We start from the raw sequence: 23,205 nt of genomic DNA on the forward strand, positions 1-23,205 counted from the left end.
CAGAAAAACAGATATATATAAGATAGAATACCCAGAATTAAGCCTACACATATATTGTCAATTAATTTATACCAAAGGAGTCAAGTATATGTGGTGGGGAAGGGACAGTCTCTTTAATAAATGGTGCTGGGAAAATTGGATAGCTACACACATAAAGAATGAAACTGAACTACTGTCTTGTACCAGAAACAGAAGTTAACTCAAAATGGTTAAAGATTTTAATATAAGACCTGAAGCCATAATCATAGAAGAAAACAAAGACAATAAGCTCCTTCACATAGGTATTGGTGATGTTTGATTAAACTGACACCCAAAGCAGGGGCAACAGAAGCAAGAATAAACAAGTGGGTCTACATAAAACTAAAAAGCTTCTTCACGGCAAAGGAAACCATCAACAAGATGGAAAAGCAACTTACTGAATGGGGGAAAATATTTGCAAATCATATATGTTAATGGACTAATGCCCAATGTATATATAAAGAACTTATAAAAGTCAATAATAAAAAAATCCAATTAAAAAATAGGCAGAAGATCTGAACAGACATTTTTCTAAAGACATACAGATGGTCAACAGGTGGATGAAAAGATGCTCAGCATCATTAATCATTAGGGAATGCAAATCAAAATCACAATGAGATATGACTTCACACCTGTCAGAAGGTTTATTATTAAAAAGACTAAAAATAAGTGTTGGTGAGGATGTGGAGAAAAGGGAATCCATGTGCATTTGTTGGTGGGAATGTATATTGGGGCCATCAGTATGGAAAACAGTATGGATGTTCCTCAAAAAATTAAAAATAGGGCTGCCATATGATCCAGTAGTTCCACTACTGGGTATTTACCCAAAGAAAACAAACACATTGATTTCAAAGATATATGTGCCTCTCATATTTATTACAGCATTATTTAGCTAAGATGTGGAAACAATCCAAGTGTTCATAAATGGATAGATTGACAAAGAATGAAACACATGCACACGCACACACACATGATGGACTATTACTCAACCAACAAAAAGAATGAAATCTTGCTATTTGCAATAATATGGATGGACCTTGAGGGCATTATGCTAAGTAAAATAAGTCAGAAAAAGATAAATGCCATATGATCTCTCTTATATGTGCAATCCAAAAAGAAAAAAAAAACTGAGCTTCTAGATACATGTGGTTTATAGATTGGTAGTTTCCAGAAATGAGGGGGTGGGAGTGGCAGACATGGGTAAAATGTTTGTGTTTTTGTTTTTAGTTTAATAAATTGAATTTTAAAAAAGATAATGCACACACTAGTATCCTTGCCTACTTATTCTTTTAGATGAATATCACTATCAATCTTTTAAGTTGTATGAAAGATGCCATGGGGACTTTAGATTAATATATAGATGTAGTACAATTCAAATTAGTATCTGTTTCATTTTTACTATATTTAGACTTCCCATCCAAGAGCATGGTAAATCTTTTGATTTAGATCTTCTTTTTTTTCCTACTATTCGACTTTTTTAATTTTTTAAATGTTTATTTTTGGGATAGAGAGAGAGAGAGAGAGAGCAGGGGAGGGTCAGAGAGAGAGGGAGACAGGATTTGGAGTGGGCTCTGCACTAACAGCAGGACCCTGATGTGGTGCTTGAACTCAGGAACCATGAGATCATGATCTGAACCAAAGTTCAACATTTAACTGACTGAGCCACCCAGGTACCCTTATAAATTTTGAAGTAATATTTTATTTTGAGTTCATGTCTCTATCATAAATAATTGTATTTTTTACTTCTATGGTAGTACCTAGCAAAGTAGTTGTTTCTTGTGTATTGACCTTATGATTCCTGAATTCATGCATTATCTTTAGTTATTTTAATTAATATTCTTAGTGTTGTATAGCTATATCTTATGCATTCCAAACATCAGAATTTTGTCTTTCTTCCTTGCCTGTATATATTCTTCACTTTTTTTCATCTTAAAGTATTTCTTGTACTGTATTAAATATAATTGGCAACAGGAGGCATCGTTGCTTTCCTGTATTAAAGAGAATGCTATTTTGCAGCTTGGTTTTAATTTAGATATTCTTTTTTTTTTTTTAATTTTTTTTTCAACGTTTTTTATTTATTTTTGGGACAGAGAGAGACAGAGCATGAACGGGTGAGGGGCAGAGAGAGAGGGAGACACAGAATCGGAAACAGGCTCCAGGCTCCGAGCCATCAGCCCAGAGCCTGACGCGGGGCTCGAAGACCCCGAGATGGTGACCTGGCTGAAGTCGGACGCTTAACCGACTGCGCCACCCAGGCGCCCCTAATTTAGATATTCTATATCATGTCAAGAAAGAAATCCTCTACTTGGAATGTTAAAAAAAATTTTTAATCCAGAATAATTGTCAATTTAAGAAATCCATTCTTGACATCTGTTAAAATAATTATGGCTTTTAAAGTTTTATCTGTTGATCTGATAAAGTATGTTCATAGTTTCCCTCATTATACCAGTCTTACAGTCTCAGAAAAAAACTCCTTATTTATAGCAGACAGGTCTTTCAATGTGATGCTATATTCAGTTGGTTAACGTTTATTTAGGAATTTTACTCGTTTATTCCAAAGTGAAAGTGATCTATGAATTTTGAGCATTGTCTTTGTCAGGTGTGACAGACCCTTGTCCTTGAACCGCATGACACTTCTCTAAGCATCTCATTAATTTCTCTCTTGAAATATTTTTTATAATAAAATGTTCTCACATTTGAAGAATCTCTGAGATAAAACCAAAGAAAAGCTGATCTACTAAAAGAAGATAGCACATTATTTTAATTTAATTTCTCTGAATTTTTAAAGCCCCCTTGTTTCTTTAATTATCTACTAATGTCTTTTTTCTGTTCATCTGTTTGGATCCAGTTTTAATGGTTTGAAATATCTCTTTATCAAGGCTATTACTCCTTTGGGAAAAAACATATAGAAAATATTGGTTTGTCACTTGCTTTACTGTCACAGCAGCCACATGGTCTCTTCTGACTGGCTTGTCCTCTTCCTCTGTCTGACCAGTCTCACCCAAATATGGTTTCTCCATTCTGTGTTCTTTCTCTGGTTCAACAGTTCTCAAAGAGTGGCCTGGGGGCTCCTGAGACTTTTGAGGGGTCTGAAAAGTCAAAAATTATTTTCGTATGAAGATATGTTTTGTCTTTTTCACTTTCATTTATTCATGAATAAACAGTGGAGTTTTTTAGAGGCTGTGTGACAGGTGATGTCATCGCTCCTGTTGCTAATGGAAGGTGTGAACCAGGATCCAGCTGTCTTCCATTAAGACAGACATTGAAAGATTTTCAAAGTGCCTCTCATTAATTTTATTTTGGAAAACGTACAATTTATTCTTTCCAAAAAATGTTAATATATAGTGATTTTAGGATTGTATTTAAATGCATTAAAAAGTATTTATTTTTTTTAACATTCCTGGGTTTTAATTTTTAATACAGGCAATAGCTATGGATAGAACCCATATAAATAAAAGCTCTTTAAGCTCCTCAATAATTCTGAGGACTACAGGGATCCTGAGACCAAAATGTTTGAGAACTGCTGCTGTGGTACTGCCTGCTTTGTATCCTGTCTTTTCTCATAACCCGTACTTATCTGCGAGGAGGACTCCCAGATGAAGACTATGTTGTGAGACGCAGCACTATTATTTCCTCCTGGGATTTTTTTTTTACCCACAATTTTGACAGACAAGGTGCCTTGGCTTAAGGATTGGCCCAATCCTCTGAAATAAGCACCTGCTAGCATCTTCAAGGTGTGACAGACCCTTGTCCTTGCAAATCACTTCTGCTTCTTAAAATAAAGTAACTAAAACTGGAATTGGACTATAAACTAGATTATTTACTGAGTTCTCTCTTTGTGTCAGGCGCTTGGGAACAAAGATTTAAGTTACCCTGTCCTCAGGTAGCTCAAAGTATAATGGGTAGCCAAAAGCTGATTTTATATGTGTGCCAGTTCTTATCACCTTTAGTGTTATACTTAGGATTGTCTTAATATTTTTTTAAAAATTTTTAACATTTATTTCTGAGAGAGAGAGACAGAGCATGCACGGGGGAGGGACAGAGAGAGACAGAGACAGAAACAGAGACAGAGACAGGGAGACAGAATCTGAAGCAGGCTCCAGGCTCTGAGCTGTCAGCACAGAGCCCAATGCGAGGCTCCAACTCATGAACCGTGACATCATGACCTGAGCCGAAGTCAGATGCTTAACTGACTGAGCCACCCAGGTGCCCCTAGGATTGTGTTAATGTTTTATTTTTAATAACATGATAATACTTGTAGCTTGGTAGATTCTATAATGCCTCTCAAGTTTTTCTTCCTCTTGCATTTTTTCTTTTCCACTTTGGCAGCATCTGGCATATATTACACAACATGCCATGTGCAGGTCAACAGATATTTTTGTGGAGTAAAAATAAGAAATAAGAAAGTTTATTGCTTCTTTGTGCTTGTTAGCTTTGGAATGTGTGATATACTTTTATATATTCATTGAAGGGCCATATGTATCAGCCCATCCATTGGTTTACACATTTGTTTTTTCCAAGTGGGCTAATTGAGATGGAAATATTAATTTATATAAACCAACATATGTCACTGTCACTAGTAAAACAAGATGTCAGTATGGTATACCGTAAACTAGTACCATCCCCTGCCACACACACCTGGCTCTTTCAGTACAGCCTTCAGAAATATGTACCCCTCCTCCTTCCCAAATCCCCTACATTTAAACAGGAAGTAGTGAACTACCTTCCTAGCCCTTTACCCCTCTGTCTTCCAGCCCACTGCTGCTGTATGTACCTCTTAAAATCATGTTTTTATCATGTTGCTCCTCAAAAACCATAGTGACCCCATTGACTTACCAGGTCCTTCATGATGTATCTCCATCCATTTGCTCACAAACAGCTACCCTGTCTTCTAGGGAAGCACAAATGCCAGCCTCATTCTCATCTCAAGCCTTTGATCATTTTTTTTCCTGGGCCTGGAATACCCTCTCTCCTCCATGAAGCCTTCTCTGGCTTACAGTCTCCTCTCCCTTTTCTGAATGCCAATTGTACTTTCATTCTAGCAGTTTAGCACTTAGCTATGGTGCAAATTGCATTATGTGAAAGTTTTCTCCCCAACTATATCATAAATTCCTTGAGAGTATTGAAAAGGTAACTAATGTTTTTTTTGTATCCCCAGTTCCCTACCATCACAGTGCAAGGCATAGATTTATTGAGGGCCAGCCATATAAATATGTTGGTTGGCCATTAACTCTTCCTCCCCAACTGGAATCCTCCTTAGTAAGGATTTATTGAACACCTACTCTGGAACAACACTAGAGTTGCTGGGACAACAGAAATGAGAAGGGCTTGGTGTAGTCACAAGACTTAAGTGGTAGAGATTATGTAATTAACATAGATACCTCAACAAAGGAGGTGTTGAGGGAAAAGCCTATTTGAGCTGGTCCTAGATGGATTGAATGGGATTTAATCAGGCTGAAAAGATGATGGAGGACTGGATGGGATTCCAGATAGAGTATCTGGCTTAAGCAAAGGCATGGGGGTGTAAAAGTATTTATATGGCTTATATGGAGTATAATAAATTTGTGGCAGAGGATACGTCTATCTGGGTAGATGGGATCTAAATTTGATAGGGCTCAGAATGCCTTGCAGAGAAATTTAAACTTGACCCTATAGACACATGTACCCCAATGTTTATAGCAGAGCTTTTAACAATAGACAAATTATGGAAAGAGCCTAAATGCCTGTCAACTGATGAATGGATAAACACAATGGACGTGTTTATATACACAGTGGAATACCACTTGGCAATGAGAAAGAATGAAATCCTGCCATTTGCAGCAACGTGGATGGAACTAGAAGGTATTATGCTGAGTGAAATAAGTCAGTCAGAGAAGGGCAGATATCATATGTTTTCACTCATATGTGGATCTTGAGAAACTTAACCGAAGACCATGGGGGAAGGGAAGAGGAAAAAATAGTTACAAACAGAGAGGGAGGGAGGCAAACCACAAGACTCTTAAATACAGATAACAAACTGAGGGTGGGTGGGGGGTGGGGGAGAGGGAAAATGGGTAATGGGCATTGAGGAGGGCACTTGTTGGGATGAGCACTGGGTGTTGTATGGAAACCAATTTTTTTTTTTATATTTAGTCATACCTAGTTAGGTATATATTTTTATTTTTTTCAATATATGAAATTTATTGTCAAATTGGTTTCCATACAACACCCAGTGCTCATCCCAAAAGGTGCCCTCCTCAATACCCATCAGCCACCCTCCCCTCCCTCCCACCCCCCATCAACCCTCAGTTTGTTCTCAGTTTTTAAGAGTCTCTTATGCTTTGGCAACTTAACATAAACCCATGGGGGAAGGGAAGGAAAAAAAAGGAAAAAAAGAAAAAAAAAGAGTTTAGAGTGGGAGAGAGCCAAAGCATAAGAGACTCTTATGTAAACCAATTTGACAATAAATTATATTAAAAAATAAACTTGACCCTATAGGCATTGGAGAACCAGCTTTATGATTTTAAGCAAGAAAGTGGCAGAAGGCACTAAAAGTGCCTTTAAGCTGAAAGTGTGAAGCTGTGTAACACAAATATCAACCAAACATTTCTCCTTAATTGCCCTCCTCCCCAACCCTCCATTATATGACAAGCCCTATATGCAATCTACTTATTGGGATAATATATAAAATCCCCTTACTTTGTTCCTGCCCTGCCCTAAATTCTGGCTGATCTCAGGTTTGTGGCCATCTAGAGGTTTGATTTATTCCAGACGTGCCATTTTCTGGACTGACATGTCATAGTGAAGTCACAAACTTGTGGAAAGACCACTGGACTTGGAGTTTAACTGCATGTGGGTTTGAATCTCAACTGTAAGGAATTTATTTCCTCATTATTCTGCTGCTTTAACTTTTTTTTTCTCTTGAAATTTTTTTAAAGTTTATTTTATTTGAGAGAGGGAGAGAGGAAGGGAGAGAGAGAGAGAGAGAGAGAGAGCAAGCGAGCAAGAAAGAATCCCAAGCAGGCTCCACACTGTCAGCCCAGAGCCCAACAGCGGGCTTGAACCCACAAACCATGATATCATGACCTGAGCTGAAATCAAGAGTCGGATGCTTAAACAAGTGAGCCACCTAGGCGCCCCTCTCTTGAAGTTTTTTTTTTTAAATGCTTACTCATTTTTTGAGATAGAAAGAGTGTGAGTAGGGGAGGGGCAGAGAGAAAGGGAGAGACACAGAATTGGAAGCAGGCTCCAGGCTCTGAACTGTCAGCACAGAGCCAGACACAGGGTTGGAACCCACGAACTGTGAGATCATGACCTGAGCTGAAGTTGGACACTTGGCCGAATGAGCCACCCAGGCGCCCCTTGAAGTTTTTTATATCTGCAAAATAAAACCAATGGCTCTACCAGAATGGATTATCCATAGGCAAGTATCACTTTTGAGTTTTAGTAACTGTGCTTATTTCCTTTGTTGAACTCCTATTTTTAGCATCTGTTTTGCTTGACTTGCTACTTCTAATTTTCTTTTGTTGACCCTTTATTCCTATGTACTTATTAAGGAAGCACTTTATAACCCAAACAGTGAAGCAGATAGCTGCTCCAGGAAATGTTTAGAATGAGGCAGTTCAATTTAGCTGGATTCTTCTGTGTCAGTGGGTTACAGGAAGGAGTTTGTAAGGTCCCTATGGGGAAACTGAAAAGTTTTCCAGCTTCTCCTTTGTGAGTCTTCATCCTGTAGTGTCATCATTTTGTTTTAATGAATTCCCAGAACAATAGGTACACCCATCTGAAAATATGACTACAGGACATATTCCAAATCCAGACATAAATTATTTTTGGACTCCCTATACTTTTTCTTCCTATGATTTTTGTGGCTACTGTAGAGTTGCTGGCACTATGTATTTTACCTCATTTCCTGAATGAAACATGTAAGCAGTGGAGAGAGAGGGAAAGGATTCTGCATCATTTTGTAACTTTTCTTGATTTTTTTCAGTGCTAGTCACTGTATGGACTTCATGGGAATTTAATAAATTTAAACAGAAAGAAAACCTCTTGAGTTGTGCTACCATATTGGCCTGAGTTCTTCTCATAAGCTAAAATGATGCTTGTTTTTAGCTAAGATTTCTAGAAATCGGAATACCTACTCTTGAGATAAAGTGCTTTTGGTGGGTTTGTTGAATGTAGTAAATCCAGAGCTAGACAAATATTAACTACAAATATGGACTCTGATGCCAACCTGCATTTAAGAAGGAAAGTTGAGGTGGAGGGTGAGGGCAGGGAACATGTCTTGTGTGGATTTTGTGATTTGCATTTAAGTTGATGTTGTTTCTGCTGTATTTTTAATTTTCATCCTGTTGAGTTTAAAGTAGCAACAGAAGTGTCAGGGTAGAGTTCTTGGGAATTCAGGACTAGAGCTTGAGGTAGAGATAAGAGCTAGAGATAGTAGGCTTTTTTAAAGAATCAAATAAAATAAATCAGATTAAGGTGGAGAAGGATCTGTGATCTCAGCCAGATACAGAGCAAAGTAGAGGGGCTCTTTTTCTTCTTAAATAAAAAGTAAAACACTTATTCCTGGATGACACGAGGGAAGACCGAAGTTCAGGATTTCCTCTGTGTTGTCAGTAGTAGGAAAAAAACTGCTAAGGATCCTGTGGTGGGTCAGTTTCCCTAGAAGCAGAAACTGAGACAAGGCATTCTGTGTAAGCATGTTGTTGTGGGAATGCTCAAAGAAGGGGAATGAAGGAAACAGGTAGAGCAGGGGAAGGGGAAAGAGTCCAGTGAGGATGAAGGATTGGCGAGCAGCAGTGAAGGAGCTCAGCTAAGGCCATAGAACATGGATTCTTAGTACCCTAGTACCTATTTGATCCACATAACAAAGTTAGAATTTGTGTAGCTAAGGAAATGGTTTCATGATCAGTCATTTTGTACATTATTAGTACCTTTGCATAAATGACCCTACCTTCTCTACTTGACCATTTGTCACCACACAAGCATGGCAATGTGTGGAGAACTTACTGTTCCTGTATGTACAGACTTCAAGCTGTTTGTGCATATTAAGGGAGGAGACTGGGAATGCATTTGTTTTCTTTATATTTGTTCTTATCCATAAGTGATGGCAAGTTTCCCTTGGGATATCTGTTCTCTTGGTTTCAACCAACACCTTGATGTTGATAACTCTCAAATCTTTGTCTCTCAATCTTCATCTCATCTGACCCATCTCGCATCATATTTGTGTCTGTCCCATGATGATTTGTACACAATAGGTGGTTCATAAATGTCACTCACACTTCAGTCAAGCTGGTCTCTATTACACATGAGGTATTAGGAAGTTGAACACATGATTTAGAGCTTAACTTTTTAAAAAATATTAACTGGGAAAATAGCCTCTCTGAATTTGTTTCCTCGGGTGCACTAGGAGTGATAATGCCACAGCATAGGAACATTGGAAAAGTTAAGTGAAAGAATTCAGTTTAAGCACATAGCCCAGTGCCTAAAAATTGATAAGTACCTGGTAAATGTTGGTTCTTTATCCTTTTCGCTCAATGTTTAAAATATTTAATTTATCTGTTCCAGTTTTCCAGCCCTATTGCTTAATTTATCCCATCTGATTTTTCCACATTACACATAATTCAGATAACCTAAAGTAAGAAGTTTCTTAAGAGAATTGGAATACCTCAAAAGGAATATTGTTTGCCAAATCCAAAAGAACTATGCTGACTATGATTTTGGATCAAGATCTCATCAAAAAAAATGGGAGGAGGGGGCAGGGCTAGGTGAAGTAAAGTTGACTCTAATGTTTTTTAAAATCAACATACTAAAATTTTTTGAGTAAAATTTATAATCTGAAGATTCACATTTAGGGTGTAGGAAATGTTTAATCTTTAATATTACATTCTTCAGCAGAGAACAACATTAAATGGCATAACATGCCTCTTCATTTCTGAGCATCTGCATTGTGTTATGAGCTCTGGGAGAATCAGAGCCATAAGATAATGTTTCTCTACTCCTAAATGGACAGAACATTTCTCAGTAGTGATGTCTAGTTTTTATTTCCATTGATTACTTGTGAACTCCCATGAGTTTTGTACACCTATCCTCATTTGGTCTGCTCTTTTGCATGGTTCTCAAAAAACTGCTATCGGCAGTTATAGCAGATATCAACTGCTATCAACTACATGGTAAGGGTAGAAGAACATTACATCTGAAGGGTAATTGAATATACTAAGTGGTTTGCATGTCTATATTGTACAAGTAAGAACATGAAAGAAAACATAAGAATAAGTGGTAACCCTGATTAGACATTTTTCCAAAGAAGTCCTACAGATGGCCAACAGACATATGAAAAGATGCTCAACATCACTGATCATCAGGGAAATGCAAATCAAAACCACAATGAGATATTACATCACATCACTCAGAATGTCTAGCATCAAAAAGACAAGAAATAATAAGTGTGGAGAGGATGTGGAGAAAAGGGAACTCTAGTGCACTATTAATGGGAATGTAAATTGGTGCAGTCACTGTGGAAAACAGTATGGGGGTTCCTTAATTAAAAATAGAAATAACATATAATCCAGTAATTCCACTATTGGGTATTTACTTAAAGAAAATGAAAACACTAATTTGAAAAAGATATATGTACCCCTATGTTTATTGCAGTATTATTTACAGTAGCTAAGATATGGAAGTAACCCAAGTGTCCATTGACAGATGAATGGATAAAGAAGATGTGGTATATATACATAATGGAATATTATTCAGCCATAACAAATAATGAGCTCTTGCCATTTCAACAACATGGATGGACCTAGAGGATATTCTGCTAAGTGAAATAAGACAGAGAAAGACAAATACCATATTATTTGTCTTATGTGTGGAATCTAAAAAACAAAAACAGACTCAAATAAAAAAACAGATGGTTGCCAGAGGGGACGAGGGTTGGGCAAGATAGGTGAAGGGGATTAAGAGGTACAAACTTCCAGTTATACAGTAAATAAGTCACAGAGATAGAAAGTACGGCATAGGTAATAGCGTCAATAATATTGTAATAATGTTGTATGGTGATAGTGACTACACTCATTTGGTGAGCACTGAATGATGTATAGAATTGTTGAATCACTGTGTTGTACACCTGAAACTAATATAACATTGTATGTCAACTATATTCAACAATAAAAAAAATAGAATAAGAAGTAACTCAATGGGAATGCAAGCTGGTGCAGCCACTCTGGAAAACAGTATGGAGGCTCCTCAAAAAACTAAAAATAGAACTACCCTACGACCCAGCAATTTCACTACTAGGCATTTATCCATGGGATACAGGGGTGCTGTTTCGAAGGGACACATGCTCCACCATGTTAATAGCAGCACTATCAACAATAGCCAAAGTATGGAAAGAGCCCAAATGTCCATCGATGGATGAATGGATAAAGAAGATGTGGTGTGTATATATATATACACACAACAGAGTATTACTCGGCAATCAAAAAGAATGAAATCTTGCCATTTGCAACTACGTGGATGGAACTGGAGGGTAATATGCTAAGTGAAATTAGTCAGAGAAAGACAAAAAAAATCATTTGACTTCACTCATATGAGGACTTTAAGAGACAAAACAGATGAACATAAGGGAAGGGAAACAAAAATAATATGAAAACAGGGAGGGGGGCAAAACAGAAGAGACTCATAAATATGGAGAACAAACTGAAGGTTACTGGAGGGGTTGTGGGAGGGGGTATGGGCTAAATGGGTAAGGGGCACTAAGGAATCTACTCCTGAAATCATTGTTGCACTATATGCTAACCAATTTGGATGTAAATTTTTTTTAAAAAAATTAAAAGAAATAAAAAGAAGTAACGCAAAAGGTGGAAACTAACTAAATGTCCATCAACTGAATAATGGATAAACAAAATATGGTATATCCATACGATGGTATTATTCAGTCTGAAAATGAAATAAAGTACTGATACATGCCAGAACATGGATGAGCCTTCAAAACATTATAAGTGAAAGAAGCCAGACACAAAAAGCCACAATTTATATATGATTACATGAAATACCTGGAATTGGCAGATCATTGAGACAGAAAGAGAATAGCAATTGTAAGGGGTTGGGGGTTAGGAGGGAGTTATGTTTACTGGGTACAGAGTTTCTGTTTGTGATGATGAAAAATTTCTGGAAATAGAGTGATAATTGCAAAACATTGTAAATGAACAATGCTACTGAATTGTCTAGTTTCAAATGGTTGAAATGATAAATTTTATGTGTAGTTGCCACAATGAAAAAAGATAAGCTTGAAGGTCATTGTAATGAGCCTCTTGTTTTTCTTTCTGCACAGGGACCATGGATAACAGAGGCTTTCAGCAGGGGAGTTTCAATAGCTTCCGGAGCAGCTCCAGTGATGAAGACTTGATGGACATACCAGGGACAGCTATGGATTTTTCCATGAGAGATGATGTTCCTCCCTTAGATGGGGAAATAGAAGGTATCATTACTGTTGATGACAGTTTTTCTTTTTAAAAATTATTTTTAATGTATATACAGTAAAATTTATTTTCTGGTACAATCTTAAGAGTTTTAACACATGCATAGATTTTTGTAACCACCACCACTGACAGGATACAGAACAGTTCAGCACCCTTAAAGAATTCCCTCCTGCCCCTTTGCAGCCAGACTTCTTTCACCCCCAATCCCTGGTAACCACTGATCTTTCTCTGTTCTTGTATTTTTTTTTTTCTTTTCTAGAATGTCATGCATGGAGTCACATAGTATGTCACCTTTGAGACTGACTTCGCTACTCAGCTTAAGGCCTTGGAGATTAATTCAAGTTGTTCATTCCTTTTTTCTTGCTCAGTAGTGTAGCCTGAAGTGGGATCACTGGGTCATGTGGTAAATGTATGTTGAACTTTATAAGAAACTGCCAAACCATTTTCCAGAGTAGCTGTAACCGTTTTATATCTGAACTAGCTGTGTAATGAGAGTTCCACTTGTTCCCCATCTTCAACAGCTCTTGGTATTTCCAGTAATTTTTATTTTAGCCATTCTAATAAGTGTTATCCCATCATGGTTTTATTTTAATTTCCCTAATGACTTCTGATATGGAACATCCTTTCATGCGCTTATTTGCTAACCTCATATCCTGTTTGATGAAGTGTCTGTTCACATCTGTTCCCTCTTTGGGACACCTGGGTGGCTCAGTTGGATGACCCACCGACTTCAGCTCAGGTCATGATCTCACAGTTCATACGTTCGAGCCCCACGTTGGGCTCTGTGCTGGCAGCTCAGAGCCTGGAGTGTGCTTCCGATCTTGTGTCTTCCTCTCTCTCTGCCCCTCCCCCTGCTTGCAGTCTGCTCTCTCTTTGTCTCAAAAATAAATAAACATTAAAAAAAATTTTTTTAAAAAATCTGTTCCCTCTTTCATAATTGGGTTTTTATTATCGGGCATGCATTCATATAATAAGAATTCCCTTCATCTATTATTTGGTTAGCCAGTACCATCATTCTTTTTGATAACTCCATATAATTTCATGATAGAGCTGCCAGAATTTACTTAACCAAGTTTCTATTGATGCACATTTCCGTTGTTTTCAATCTTTTGCTATTACAAACAATACTGCAGTGTGTGTGTTTATTCTTTAAGTATATTAGAGCATTTCTGTAGCATGAGTGTGTGAGTGCTATTTGACCACAGCCTTGCTGGTGCTGAATAGTCAAATTCTTTTTTCACCTTTACAATAGGATAGGCAAAATAAATAAAGAAAGAAATATTCATTATTGTTTTAATTTTTACTTTTTTAAATTAGTGAAGTTGAACATATTTTTGTATGTTTACTAACCCCTTAAATTTCTTTTTCTGGAAGTTTCCTGTTTATATGATGTTCCTATTTTTCTGATAGGCTGATTATCTTTTCTTAAGTTTTTCTAGGAGCCCTTCATATATTATTATTATGTTTCATCTAATGTAGGTTGAGTGTATCTTTTTCCATTTCTGGTTTTGTTTAAATTTTTTTTTAAATCTACAAATATTAAAATTTTTACATAGCCAGATATATCACCCTTTTCTTTTGTGACTTCTGAGTTTCTTGTTGTAATTATAAAGGACTTTAATTAATAAATATAATATAATAAATCTATATAATTCCTTAAAACTACTGTCTGATTCTTTAACTGATTGGGATTGCCATTCTCAGTGTAAAGTCAGAGGACAAGAAACTACTGTCAGAATTTATTATTTAGCAAATTTGTATAAGAGGCATATGACATTACAGAAACTTTGCTAGGTTTGGGAATTAGCAAAGATTTAAGGCACCATCCCTGCCTTCATAAAGTTGATTCTAGCTGACTAAGCAAACATTAAGTACTTATGATAATACCTACCTCTTAGAGTTCTTTTCAGGATTAAATGAAATAGTAACATAAAGTGCTTATAATAGTACCTGGCATGGAGCTAATGCTCAATAAAATGTTAGCTGTCATTATTATTATTGTTATTTTATTTCTGTTATAAGCCTATATTATAAGTGTTATAACTCTTATAAGAACTTAGCAGAAGCATCCTGTATGTTTGTGTGTGTCTAGGATTGGAAAAGTTTTCACAGAAAAGGTGTGTTTGAGAAGGGCCTTGAAATATAAGTTATTTGGTAGGAAGAAGAGCATTCCAGACAAGAAGCAAGCTTTTATAGAGATATCAGCAGGCACATGATACAGAGGTATAAATAAGCAAAATATAAGCCCAAATAAATAAAGTGGGGCCTTGAATGTCATGCTAGGAAGTTTGAATTAACCTTATTGTCACTGTGAGGACAAACTCCTCCACCCATTCATTCAACAAATACTTTTTGAATACCTGCTATGAAGCAGGCACTTTTATAGGCAGTGGAGATACAGTGGTGGGATTAACATAGATAAGATCCACATTGATCTGAAATTTAGATCTAGTCAGGTAAATGAGTAAGGGAATAGACTACTTAGTTAAGTATCCATTATAATTAGTATGAGGATGGAAAGAAAGTGAAGGACAATAGATGGTAACTGAGGAATACTACTTTAGAAAGGTTAAGAAGTTAGAAAGGTCAGGGAAGGCCTTTCCAAGGAGATGACCCAATTTGGGAAAAACATACCAGTAAGAAATTGTCTAGTAAAGGTGCCTCAAGACAGTAACAATAGAAGAGAGCCACTGAATTTATTTTATTTTATTAAAAAAATTTTTTTAACATTTATTTTTTGAGAGACAGAGTGTGAGCGAGGGAGAGGTAGAGAGAGAGGAAGTCACAGATTCTGAAACAGGCTCCAGGCACTAAGTCCCATGCGGGGCTTGAACTCACAAACCATGAGATCATGACCTGAACCGAAGTCTGTCATTCAACCGACTGAGCGACCCAGGCGCCCCATAGACAGCCCCTGAATTTAAATTTCATAAAAGAAAGGTACTCATGGTTTGATATTTAATGGTTTTTCATATTTGCCTATTTCTGTGAAAGGGACTTGTATTTGCATATCACTTCCACTTATGTGTAGTTAAAACCGTCATGAGTCAGTTATGACAACTACTAGCCCAAGTGAAGTGGTCAGTCCATAAACTGAAGCTGGCCACGTCTTTTTGGGGGGGAGTGGGGGAAGATAAGTATTTTTCTCAATTCTCATTTTTTTATTATTACTTTTTAATATAATTTATTGTCAAATTGGAAGCTGGCCACTTCTAATAAGTCTTCCAGCTAATCCAGATTATTGCTTCTGGTTGAAAATAATACCATATAGCATCCATATCACCAAAGTGCTTTTTGTGTTCACATTGCTCTCAATAAATGATGGAGGCAAGTGAGTGTCTATTATTCCTATTTAATAGACATGAAAGCTGAGGCGGGCAAGATTTTGACATTGCTTGTGACTATAGAATGTGTTTTTCCAGGAGTAGTCCTTCACCACTTTTCATTTGCCTGTACAGGAGAATTACTGCTTGTGATTTACAAGGTCTGACCATAAAGCGACAAAGGTGTTTTCTATGAGCCACACACAAAAATCAGTCCATTTACTGTCCTCTGTAGTGATATCATTTTCTTGCATAGCTTTTTAATTGTTCTTATTTTATTTAATGTTTTCACATGTGGTTTCCTAACATACACAACAACAACAACAGAAAAAAAGGTCATAAAGTCCTTGATGTCAGTGGTGAGACTGTGCATAAAATACTAACATTTTGTACCAGGCACAATAGCACGTACTAAAAAGATTAGTTAAAAGGAGCTTGAAAGGCAGTAGAAGTGGTTCTTGTTTTCCAGATGGCTAGAGGGATTGATTTATGACGAATGAGTAAATAAATTATGCATGGCGTGGTTAAATGCATCTGAGGTAGTGTTATAGCAGTCTGTAAATGAGAAGAAACATAAACATGGAGGTCTCAACGAAGGGGAGAGGGAGGAAAAGAGGAAAAAGGGTTTAAGTAATAAGAAAAACTTCAGAGCTGTTCTCATAGTCCATCTGTTCTCACTTGCCTGCCTCTGCAGCCTGGACGTTATGGTCGGCAATTCATTCATTCAGCCATTCAATTATTCAGTATTTATGGAACACCCAGATAGGAATGCAGCGCTGTGCAGTTTTAGTAATGCTTATCAGTTCCCTTGTTTCCCTCACCCCCTTGTCTTTCTACCTCACATGCCTGGCTACTCCTCTCTGACTGAGTGAGGACACAGGTAAAGGCACAGACGCATGAGAGAGCCTTTTCTAATCATGAAACAGAGTCTTGCGCATCTGAGTTCTGAGGCTCCCGGGACAGAATGACTGACAGTTGGAGCAGAAGGGAGGATAGCAGGGGATAGGGCGGGAGATCTAGTTAGAAATCTGGGTGAGATCTAGACTGTCTGTGCTTCTGGACCTTTTCTTGTAACCAAGGAGTCATCAAATAATTTGAAAGCAGAGGAATGATATGATCAGAGTGGTGCTTTAGGGAATTTATGGCTGTGTGGAGGATGGATTCAGGGGAGGAGTGGGTTGGAGACTGGAAGACCAGTTAAACTGTTATTTTTTAAAAAAAAATCTATGTAAAAGATCAAAAGGCCTGTATTAAGACAACAGGAATGGAGAGGAAGGAATAACTTTTGGAGGAATTTCAAAAGGGGGCTTGGTAGGACCAATTAGATATGGGGAATAACCTAGAAGAGTCACAGATGACTTCAAAGCGCAGGTGGAGTATGAGGGCAGGCCGAGTCCCCCTCGTGTGGGGGAACATGCCCACACCACCCCTGTAAGCCTCGGCATAACCTCCCAATGTCCCAGGGAAGGAAAAATGTCATTTACGTTTTTTTTTAAAAAATTTAATGTTTATTTTTAAGAGAGAGAGAGAGTGCATGCGAGCGAATGTGAGCGGGGGAAGGGCAGAGAGAGAGGGAGACACGGAACCCAAAGCAGGATCCAAGCTATCAGCACAGAGCCCGACATGGGGCTTGAACCCATGCACGAACTGCAAGATCACGACCTGAGCTGTAGTCGGACATGTAACCAACTGAGTCACCCAGGCACCCTAGAAAAGTGTCTTTTAAAATGAAACACATGGCAGTGTGTGAAATCCACCAGGTAAGCTGTGAAACAGTTGCATTTGTTCTGCCCTGCTGCAAGGAAAGATTATAATATTCCTCCAGAAAGAAATGGAAAACATCTTGGGCTGTGGCTCATGGGCAAACCTGTCAGCACTTCAGTTGACTCAAGCAATTGTGTGGATGGCACAGGGAGAATAAGTAAAGAGAATTTGGGATCTATCACCCTCATAATGCTATAACTTGCCTAAACACTTAGCCTGGGAGAATAGCAATTGTCACTGCTGCTTTTTGAGCTGGAAAAAAAAAAGTGGCCTGTATCCAAAGTTCCATGGGGTGCATAAACCACACCAGTTTTATATGCTGAAGCCTCCAAATGAGGCTTATTATGATGTCCACAGGCTTTACAGGCTTCCTTTAGGGTACTTGATAGGAAAATACCTAGTCAGATTTTAGAACCTGTGTCGCTTTATCTCTCCCCATTTATTTACTGGTATTTGTGTCTTATCTAAAATACATGCTTTATGCAGATACACAGTTTTTACCTAATGACCCGTCCAGGATACCACATTGCATTTAGTCTTTATGTCTCTTTGGTCTCCTCTTGGCTGTGATGGCTTCTTAGACTTCCTTTGTTTTTGATGACCTTGACAGCTGTTTTTTCAGTAGCCTTTAAATTTCATTGCATACCTGTGTCCTTTTTTCCCCAGTTTCAGTGAGAGATAATTTATAGACATCACTATGTAAGTTTAAGGCTTACAGCATCATGGTTTGATTTATGTATACTGTGAAATGATTACCACAGTGGGTTTAGTTAAAATCCATCATCTCATATAGATACAATCAAAAGAAAACGACATCTCTTTGGGATGAGAACTCTTAGGATTTACTCTTAACAACTGTCCTATATATCATACAGCAGTGTTAACTGTTAGCGGTAGTCCATCATGTTGTACATTATATCTTATTTATCTTATAACTGTAAGTTTATACCTTTTTGACCACCTTTCTCCAGCTCTCCATCCTCCTACCCACTGCCTCTGGTAATCACACCTCTGATCTCTTTTTCTATGAGTTCTTTCTTTTTTTTTTTTTTTTTTTTTACATTCCACATGTAAGTGAGATCACAAAGTATTTGTCTTTCTCTGTCTGACTTATTTCACTTAGCATAATGTCCCCAGTGTCCATCCATGCTGTCACAAATGGCAACATTTCCTCATTTTTAAAGGCTAAATAATACTCTATTGTGTATGTATATACCACAATTTCTTTATGCATTCATCATCGATGGGCACTTAGGCTGCTTCTATGTCTTGACTATTAGAAACAATGCTGCAGTGAACATGAGAATGCAGATATCTTTTCGAGTTAGCCATTTTGTATTCCCATCAGGAACGAATGAAGAGTTCCTGTTCTTCCAGATCCTTGTGAATGATTGTATTGTCAGCGTTTTAGATTTTAGCCATTCTAATAGGTGTGTAGTGGTATCTCATTGAATTTGCACTTCCCTGATGACATAGGATGTTAAGCATTTTTACGTTTACTCTTTGCCGTCTGTGTATCTTTGGTGAGGCCTAGATGTTTCTATTTAGACCTTTCTTCTTTTCTAATATAGGTGCTTAATGCTGTGAATTTCTCTCTCAGCACTATTTTGGCTGCATCCTACAGATTTTTATATCTTATATTTTCATTTTCATTTACTTCAAAATAGTTTTTAATTTGTCTTGAGACTTCTTTGGCCCATGGGTTACTTAGAAGGGCGTTGTTTAATTTCCAGGTATTTGGGCAGTTTCCAGCTATTGCTCTGATTGGTTTCTAGTTTAATTCCATTGTGGATTTATGGAAAATGGCTAGGAGTTGGGCTGTTTAATTTGGGGCTGTTTAAAGTGTAACTGTTTGTGCCAGAGAGTTAAAATTTTGTAGTGTCCTTGTTTTGGTGTCACCTCCTGGTTCTGAGTTTTCTGTAAGTGCAGCTTGTTGAGAGAGATTCTGTGGCGTGTAGTTCTCTCAGCTGCCATCTATTGCCATTATACTGGAGCCACTGGTGTGGTGGTAAGGTATGGGAGCAGGTCATTTTATAATTTTCTGTGAAATCTCGGTGTCTGCTGGGCCTGTATCTTGTGGCTGTGACCTTCACAAGGTTTAGTCCAGTGGTATAGTTTTTGTTTTCCCTGCCCCATACTTCTGTTCAGACCACAGCATTCACCATCCATTTCCAGGAAGCCCAGGCCCTTGTTGACTGTTCTTTTTTGTTTCCTTTGGGTGAGATGAGAAGGCTGGCCTGGTGGTGTCTGCTGGAGTGAAAGGAATGCCCTTCCCCCAGCAGGGATGAGGCTCAGGCAAAGTATTTCCCCCTGGAGCATAGTCCTTTGGTGTAGAGAAAGCTCTGAGGTATTTCACAATGATTACTCTTCCCCTCCCCTTGTCAGAGCCAGGAAGGGATATTTCTCTTATCTTCCCTGTGAGAACTTGGTTGGGTTCCCGGAGGTAGAGCCCACAGAAGGGTAAGCCTCAGAGGTTTCTCATGCTCACGCAAGTCTACACACTCAGCATTTCAGCCGTTCCTCAAAGTTGCCATTCAAGTGTCCCTGCCAGTTTATGTTCCCATTGGTTTCTACTTCAGGTAAGCAGATCTCTTTGTGTCTTTTTGGAGAAACCTGTCTCTTCAGACTTGGGTGTTTTGGTGGCAGTTTCCCCTACAACCTTAGTTCTCAGAAGGGGCCATGACTTTGCAGTTTGTCCATTTTTTTCTTGTTTTAAGGATGGGAGTGACAGATCCTAAGCTTTTTACTTGCCAGAGCTGAATCTGAAGCTCCCCCCCCCCACCCTTTTTCTCAATTAGTGAAACCACTTTGGTCCCCTCTTGAAGGGAAAAAAAAATTTCAGAGACCCTTTGGCAGTACTATAATCCAGAGTGGATTATTTTTAACCTTACTTTGTTCTGATTTATAACATGGGGTAAAGGGTTGCTGTAACGTCTTAGGAGTGTTTTTGGGGTCTGTGGCTAGCAGGTACTCCACAGATACTGTGGCCATGTTGGTACAGCTATAGTTAGCCATATGTCAGAAGTGATGGGTCCCAGGTTGTAGTATACTTCACAGGTGAGCTGACTCTTTTCTAGGGATTGTAGTGCCATTTTATGATCCTGCCAGAAGAATGAAATCAAAATACCATTTGGAATTCCTCAAAGCTTAAGAAGTGTTCTCAAAAGTCATTCAGTACAATGTATTAGTGACAAAAAAAATCATTGCTAAAATGATAGAGTATCAGAGTTGGAAGGGACCTTAAAAATCATACTTGCTAATCTTCCCTCATTTTACAGGCAACCTGAAACCTGAAACCCACAGAGATTAAGGCAATTGCCCAAGGTGATACAACTAGTGATTTATGGAGTAGGGTTAGAATCTGTACCTTCTCACTGCTGGACAACAGGGCTGATGGCAAAGACTTTCTTTGCATTGTCTTTCATTTAACAACTTTGTAAGCCATCTTCCTCGCGGTGTTTTCCTCCTAGTGTTCTCCAGAAACTGTCACCTGCTTTGTTTCTAAATACTCCAGTGATCTGCCTCTCAGAATGAAAGTTTGCCCTTTGCAATGTCCGGTCTCTACTCTTCTGGCTGTGTTCTCATTCTTTTTCTTTTTAGCCATCACTATGTAACACAGAGATACACCTCACTATTGAAGATTCCAACAACACACGTGTATATAAAATGTGAAAGGCTCCCCTATACTAAGCATTCCAGAGATAACCCCTCAAACTAATTCAATGTGACCCTGTCAATGCTTTTTCTATCCAGTTAACGCATAGGCACACAATTAAAAAAAATTCTACTTAATGATTCTGTGACTTTTTTCACATAATGTGTTTGAGAGACTTTGCTATTTCAGTACACATCAGTTTACTCCTTCCCGTGAGCTATTCCCCCCTTAGCAGACTCCTTCACTGTTGCCAGGTTTTCACTGCTACTAACAGTGCTGCAGTGAATAACACACATACATTAGTGTGTACAGGTACCAGTGTTTCTTTGAGAGCAGTTCCTAGATTTTATATATCTAACTCATTATTTCTGTCCATGACATCACATTATTTCCATGAGTCCAAGACGAATCTCCTAATTGGTATTTCTTCTTGAAGCTTTTGACCCTGCCAAAGAATAATTGCTAATCTCTTGTCCCCAACTTCCTTTTGGAGATTAATAGGTAGAAACCAATGCAGACTCAGTAGAGAAGAACTGGAGAACTGCTGCTTATGGAACAATAATTACAAGTTATTACACAGGATTGTGCTACCCAGCGGGTTATGCATTTTAGGGCAGCGTCCCCCTACCCATTACATTCCCAGTCCTTTTGTCAATCCCATAAATGTGTAAATTTGAAAAGGAAGGAGTGAAGAGCAAGTAATAGAGCTGAGGGATGTTTTCTTTATATGGACAACCCCCTCAGCAACTTTGTCAAATCCAGCCCCTCTATTTCCAGTTCTACATTAATTTTAGTGGCATTCTAGTCCAGCGAGAGTCTGCAGATACCAAGCCATAATCCACATGCTATTTTTCCTAATTTTTGTTATGTCTGGTAGTTAGCACCCTGGTTCCAGTGGTAAAGAAGGTGGGTTGCATTCAGAACTTCCAGATTAGAGCAGATGCTGGGAGTAGGAGGCATAAATGGGACACCCCGAAGCAAATGTCTACAACCCAGTGGGGATAGAGCTGTATCCATTGGGAAACAAGTCCAAAGGTGGTCTTAGAATCTAGATTCATGCTTGGCTCTTAAGTCTTTTTCCCTATCCCTTGCTGCCATGCCCCATCTTCCTGTATACTTCTCAGAATCCTCAAACTTAGTTTTGTAGATTTGCAGTTTTTGTAGTCCTATTACCTGCATCTCTCACCACCCCTCATACTGTCTAGCTTTCAGCAGAGTTGAGATAGAGAGGTTCCTCTTAGTTGTCCTTCCTACTTCTTAGACAACTTTAAGTTGTCTTTCTTTCTGCAAACAGAAACCAAAGCAGTCAGTCCTTAAATGAAATGTGTGCAAAACAACACAGGCACTGACGAGTGATATTGGATGTCTGATGCAGTGCTTGGCAGTATCCTGCAGCATCCTGATGTTTCAGCTGCTGAATCAGGGGAACATTCAGGAGCTTCTAGGGGATGGTTGGCAGGGGGAAGAGGCCTCAGGAAAAAGGAGTTATTTATCTATAGCTCTGGAAGCATTTCAGTATTTAACAACCAATATGGCTGTACAGATGTGTATCAATGGATAGTTTCCTTGAACATGTGTCCCAGAGACCAAACTAAGACAGTATTTTAAAGCATAGCATGGTCCTGCGGTACTTCCCAGGGCTAAGATGGGAGAGCTGCCCCACCAACATTTGCTTTTCAGCCACTGGGCTTGAGTAAGTTTGAAAGCAAAATAGAAGCAAAATGGAGGCACAAGTTCATAGAAAGGCCCTTAAAATGTTGACTAATTATTGGGGTTTCAGCTGTAATGTAGTCTCAAACATAGAGATGAATGTAATGTGTAAGTGTTCATAACTCTCTGGGAGATCTAGAGCGTATGAACTAATACAAGAAAGGGTAGAGGGTGCAGGTATGGAAGTGAGAAAAGGCATACATTAGGCTCTTAGTACTTGCTGTTGAATGAAGGTAAATTTTAAAAAACCGCAGGATGAATATCTGCTGATGTA

General features: G+C 38.3%; 1 protein-coding gene across 1 annotated transcript in view; it reads left to right on the top strand.

The window, feature by feature from the left end:
• CLCN5 (chloride voltage-gated channel 5) overlaps window positions 1-23,205 on the top strand; it is a 192,374-nt gene that overhangs the window by 134,109 nt on the left and 35,060 nt on the right. Inside the window, exon 3 of the mRNA XM_047076249.1 lies at window positions 12,332-12,478. Coding sequence (XP_046932205.1) covers window positions 12,332-12,478 — 147 coding nt within the window. The remainder of the gene's footprint in view (window positions 1-12,331; window positions 12,479-23,205) is intronic.

Source organism: Lynx rufus, unplaced genomic scaffold (genome assembly GCF_022079265.1).
Source record: "Lynx rufus isolate CCGP_SWC_20201006 ecotype Redwood Valley unplaced genomic scaffold, mLynRuf1.p SCAF_14, whole genome shotgun sequence".
NCBI classification, from domain to species: Eukaryota; Metazoa; Chordata; class Mammalia; order Carnivora; family Felidae; genus Lynx; species Lynx rufus.